We start from the raw sequence: 5,767 nt of genomic DNA, 5'->3' as shown, positions 1-5,767 counted from the left end.
GGGGGGAGCCGGGCGGGGTAAGGTGAGGTGAGGTGGGGCGAGGGGCACTTCTTGCACCTCGCGGCCCGGCGGGAGGGCCGGCTCTATCGCGCACATGTGAGCGAATGGATGGAGTGGCAGGAGGGAGGGAGGGAGTGTGGGGAGGACACAGTACACAGGGAAAAATACGACCCCACAAAAAACACAAAAAAGGGGTATGTTTGTTTTCTATGCTGTGGGTCTTTTTTTTGTTGTTGGTCACACTTTTTTGTAAAACAAATAAAAATACTAACCGATTGCTACGGCAATAACGGTGTCACCATAGCAGCAAAAGAAAGTCCCCCCCCCCTTACCTCCCCACCGTTTTTTTTCAGCCAGAGTGCACCGTACGGGTGAAAGGGAACCGGCATATACGGCCGTCGCGTGTGAAAGGACCGCCGCGGCGTTACAAACCACTCCCGCCGAAAGTCATCTCGCCTTGCCGCTGCATTCGATATCGGTGTCGTGCAGCGGCGGTAGCAACGGCGGCAGCAGCAGCGGCGGAGGCAGCAGCAGCAGCGGCGGAGGCAGCAGCAGCAGCGCCAGGCCCTTCATGTTTATGGCAGGAGCATCGCTAATAACATGCACCCTCTGCACCACCCGCGGACCCCGCCCCGCCACGCTACACACACTCTTCTCGTGTGCCCGTCGCGCCTGCTGGGCCAAAGTCCGCGCGCAAAGGAGTGCTGCTGTAGAGGAACCATCACGCACATCGAGCGCGTGCGCGCGCGCAAACGCGATATGCCTCCGAACGACTTCAACGAGAGTGTTGCTATTATTGTTCTGCAACAACTCCTCTGACGGTCGCACACCTATAACGAAATGTCGTCATCGCGGTGCCCCTGCCTGCTGCTGCTCCCCGCCGCGACAAGGTGGCGGCGGCCGGCGGCCCGCATATCAGCGGAGAGACACTTTCTCTCCTCGTGCAGCAGCGCCGCGATGCGCTCCCCGCTGTGCCGCGGGTCCCTGGCCCCACCGGCCCGGGCTCGACCCCGACAGCAGGGCGTCAGAGGGCGGCCCGCGGGAGATGGAAACGCCGGATCGACGACCCTCGCCATTGCTCTCGGCGCGGCGTCCATTCGGCTGCCGCTGCTGTATGGAGGAGAGTTGTTCCTATCGCCGGAAATGCAAATGCAAACGACTCGGTCGGGGCGCACATAGCCCGCTTGCTGGGAGCGGCGCGCCCCGCTCAGCGCCGCTCAGCGCAGCTCGCCCTAAACGTAACGGTGAGCCCGTCTACGCCCCTCCCCCCTCTCCACTCCTCTCTCCCTGGCAGAGAAAGGACGGTGCCAAAGGCGTGGCTCTACGCGCGCGCGCGCGCGCACCCCGCTCCCGCAGCACACACATCACTATACTCGAAATAGCGGACATGACGCCGCCGCTCCTTGTCGTCCTCGGAGCAGGCCGGCCACGGCCAGGCCAGAGAGACTTTGGAGCCGCTGCATCGCAACATCGCGTCCGAATGGGAATGAGCCGGCCGGCCGTACCGAGAAGCTGAGGGAGGACCAGCAGGCAGGCAGGGCATTGCCACAGCCTGACAGGGGGGAAATTATTGACTCCTAGGCGCAGTTCTTGGCATAGCAATAAAAACAACAAAACAAAACTAGCCGCACGGCAAAGGGCTTAGAGAGAGAGAAAGACGGGCAACCTGCATTTAGATCGGCTCGGCAGGCAGGCGGCGGTGGGCTCAGTGGCCTGGCCGCGGAGGAGGTATGGGGAGGGGGAGGGGAGAGGGGGAGGCGAGGTGACCGGCCGGCCGGCCCACGGCGCGGCTACCGCAACGGGATTCTCCACCTCCTACCGCCCCCCGCAAACATGACGCTTGCAAACAGCGGCGATGTGCGCTCACTCACGCATGCACGCACGCGCGCGCACACGCCCTGCCCAAGCATCTCTGCCTCCCCTTCCCCCCTCCCTCCCTCCCTCCCTCCCTCCCTCTTTTTCTCTCTCTCTCTCTCTCTCACCCCTACGAAGGAGCAGCGCCCGTTTATTGCGACGTACGACACTAATGCATCTCGTTCATTCAGTCACAGCAGCACAACGCCATGAGGACCTCCCCGCTGCTGCCGCTGGCTGCTGCCCCGCCGTCAATCAGACCCGGCCCGGGCCGGCCGCCGCGACAGGCGCGGGGGAGATAGGTATGGCGCAGAGCTACAAATAAATACCAATCCGAGTTAATGCTCTTTTACGGGGCCCCTGCGGCAAGAGCGCCGCGCGCCGCACCGCCGCCGTCTGTCTGGTCTGCTCGCTCGGGGGAATAAACACGCCAATAAAAACTTATCTCCTGCTCTTCCCTGGGGATCGCAAGCTCGCGGGCGCGCGCGCGCGCGTCGCAGGCGCGGTCCGTTCGCGTGCGCGTGGGGGAGAGGGTGGGGTGAGGGGCACCGCGCCACTCCTCGCCACGCAGCCTCAACAAAGCCGGGATCATCTCAACGGTTTTGACGGCAACTATTTAAGCAACAAAAAAATAAATCGCTGTCTCTTTTTAAGAAACGAATTTTTGTAAGAAGCGAACGATCACGATAAGAACCTAAAGACGAATAGCAGTCTAATTTCGTCTGTTGCGGTGGAAAGTTTATGCCGAAGGTCACGGGTATTATTCGAAGTATTAACAGATAAGACGTAGTATATAGGCGGGAAAGGAGGTGGGGTGGTGCGGAAGGGAACGCGACAGCTGCGACTGAAAGGTTTTTCTTTCGTCTCGTTCACCTTAAACCTTAACTCACTCACCTATCGGCGTGCTGGGCTGCGACTGCAGGGGCGTGTTCTTCATGCCGAAGGGCTGCAGCGTGTGCGCGGCGGGGGAGATGCGGTGGACCTTGGCGAGCTGCACCAGCAGGTCCATCATGGGCGTGCTGCGGGCACCACAGAGAGGCAAGCGTACGTGTGAGCGAGCGAGTGAGTGAATGCCTGTCGTTTTGATTAATTATGACACTACGCTACTTGTCCCCCTCGTGACCCTCTCGTTACAGTAGTAGTGCCCCCCCTCCACCTCCCCCGCTGTCCAACGTAGCGTGGCGCCACGCGGCGCGGCGCGCGCGCGCGGATCGCATCAGTCAAGGACGCGTCGGCGCGGGCGTCGATCTGCCGCCGCCGCTATGCCGCTGTGCAGCGCCAGCCAGCGCCCATGGGAGAGGACCATTAGTACAATTTCCTTTTCATTACTCGATTGAGGCCGGCCGAGTGAAAGGAGTAGGGCATGGACATGCATGCCGCTGTGCTCGGCACCACCGGCGCCCCGCCCCGCCCCGCCCCGCCCCGCCCCGCCCAAGCAGACCTGCAGCGAGGGGCGGGGCCGGGGTCACCGCCGGGAAGGCAAACAACAGTATCTCTACTGTCTTTATGGCCGCACCGACCGCCGCGCGCCGCGCGGTCACTGGAAGGACGGCCAGCAGCGCCTCGCGGTTTTTAACGCGCAAACTTCGTTTTCCTCATTGCATGCCGCCGGCCTATCTTTTGTGTTCCATTATTTCCTTTTCCCTCCCAATAAAACCACGTTTAACTCTTTCTCTCATGATTCAATGTCAGTATTAAGAATACACAATACGTTTCCTCTAATACCCTTTTAACATTGTAAGAGACTAGATATCCCATCTAAAGGGTGACACCATTGGAGTCCTCACACTTAAAAAGATTTCTCACAAGTACTTTTCAATGAAAACATTCAAACTGCTTTGCACCTCTTTCGTGCACGGCGCAGTGCACGCCAGGTCATACATACCTCCGGTCCACGTTGCAGCGCGCCACAGAGCCGCAGGGCAGCACGACGCGCAGGTCCATGCCTCCGGCCAGCAGGTCGGGGGGCGCGTCCTCGGCCATGGGGACGCCGGACACCTTGCCCATCGCCATCCCTGTGCAGCAGAGAGCAGGAGGGTCACGACACATTACACTTGAGAGATGCCACGCGTGCAGGGATCGTCCGGAAAGTATCAAACCCCCGTCCCGTCGTTCGCCGTTGTTGGGCGCCCGCCAAGTTCAGCCTACACTGGGTCTCTAAGCGCCTAGCAGGTAGGCAACATCTCGCCTGCGACGCACCCGTGTACCGCGGGGTGGCCTACCCCCAGTCTCGCAGGCGCTGGGCTCCCGTAAATTGGACGAATTATTCGGAGAAAACGGACGTATTTTTGTCACTTACACTTACGCCCCTGGTAGGGCCTTAAAGGCACACACGAACCCTTCCTTTTGCGTTCGTCCACACACACACACACACACGCACGCACAAACACACACTCCGGAACGGACAAGCGGCCGTTTGTTACCGCACCGTGGCATAATTTCGCATCCAGCAGTGGGTGAGCTGACCTTTTCAAAAATGTCAAGTGATTTCCAGCGGCGCGCGACCGTCTCCGACTGCAATAGCCATTTTCCTCCTTTCCTCGCGAACTTTTTTTCCCGCGCACCTGCTTCCCCTCCCACCTCCACCCCTTTTCAATTATTCCTTTCCGCCTTTTACCCGCGCACCGTGCGCCCGGAGCCGCCGGCGGCGCTGCTCCGCGGGCGGCCCAAAGAGGTGGCGGAGGGTTCGCGGGCTGCGCTGCGACGCACCTTCGACGTGCAGCAGCTGCAGCAACGTCAACGCAAAATTATTATGACAATCGGCTGACAACTAAATGGAAAGACAATGCGCGACTCACAGACTTGGGTGTAGCTATGTGCGACGGCGGGGCGCGGGTCGGGGCGCAGTGTGGGGGGGAAATTATGGGGACTCGAAGCCAGGCGATATCAGCAAGCAGCGGCGGCAAACGCCCGAGCCACCTACCGACCCCGCCCCGCCCCTCCACGACTGGAAGCCATATCCTGGCAGATCTGACAGAGAGAAGGGTTTCGTGGAAAGCGCGCGGCGCGCACTGGCCTCGGCGCGGAATCGCCTCTGTACTCCTAGCGGCGAGCGAACCCCCTGCCCCGGCTCCCCCGGCTCCCCCGGCCGCGGGCCACCGATACACCGTCAATAGGCAAAGGAAACTGACGACGCGACGACCCTCTATGGCTGAGGGAGGGACAAAAAGAGGGTGGACGGGAAGGGTGGATAAAGGAAGGGAAGGGACAGAGAGGAGACAGGCGACAGAAACATGGGGAAGGTGTGAGAATCGGGAACTGTGTGAATAATATCTTAGTAAATCAGCATAAATAAATAGAAAATTGAAATTAACGTTCTACAAACGACGTACTAAATTTCCGATTGATATTGCAAATTTACGACGGCTTGCGTTGTTTTCAATGCGTAGGTGTCATACAAATTTCGTAACTCCACAATTAAAAATTGAAAAGTGACAATCGTCTACTATCGTGGAAATTTCTTCCCCCGTTACCCTGCCAAAGTATATTTTCGACGGAGCCGCAACGGAGAAGAGTGGCGCCCGGTCCAGCAAGAACAGCGATAGAGATGGGCCGTTGGAAGAGAGAAAGAGATCCGCGAGTGATTCTCTCAGATATTCGCGCCCCACCGAGCGCCGGCCGGTGCGCTGCAGAAGAGCATTAGCATTGTTCCTCCCCTCCGCGTCGACCTTCGCCACCACCGCGGCGTCCATTAGAAGCACCGCGAGCCACTCCTCGGTCTCGATGAGGGGGCGCCGGCACCATCCCGTTGCGCCGCGCGTTACGACACGACGAGAACCCCTCCTCCTCTTCCACCTCCAGCGCCTCGCGCCTGCACCATGACTCAGCCGGTCACCGAGACGCCGAGGGCCGCCGACACACACTACTCACGGCGCCCGGCATGGAAAAGTCAGAACTATTTCATATCGACACG

General features: G+C 59.8%; 1 protein-coding gene across 1 annotated transcript in view; it reads right to left on the bottom strand.

Moving 5' to 3' along the window:
* The window catches only part of LOC113205231 (serine/arginine repetitive matrix protein 2), a 75,591-nt gene that overhangs the window by 10,858 nt on the left and 58,966 nt on the right, over positions 1-5,767 (bottom strand). Inside the window, exons 3-4 of the mRNA XM_026420754.2 lie at positions 3,740-3,869; positions 2,749-2,873 (exon numbers count right to left, since the gene is read on the bottom strand). Of these exons, the coding sequence (XP_026276539.2) occupies positions 2,749-2,873; positions 3,740-3,867 (253 nt within the window). The 5' untranslated portion in view covers positions 3,868-3,869. The remainder of the gene's footprint in view (positions 1-2,748; positions 2,874-3,739; positions 3,870-5,767) is intronic.

The sequence above is a fragment of the Frankliniella occidentalis genome, unplaced genomic scaffold (genome assembly GCF_000697945.3).
Source record: "Frankliniella occidentalis isolate FOCC.00 unplaced genomic scaffold, Focc_3.1 Scaffold52, whole genome shotgun sequence".
Classification (NCBI taxonomy): Eukaryota; Metazoa; Arthropoda; class Insecta; order Thysanoptera; family Thripidae; genus Frankliniella; species Frankliniella occidentalis.
This window is presented reverse-complemented; position numbering and strand designations above follow the sequence as displayed.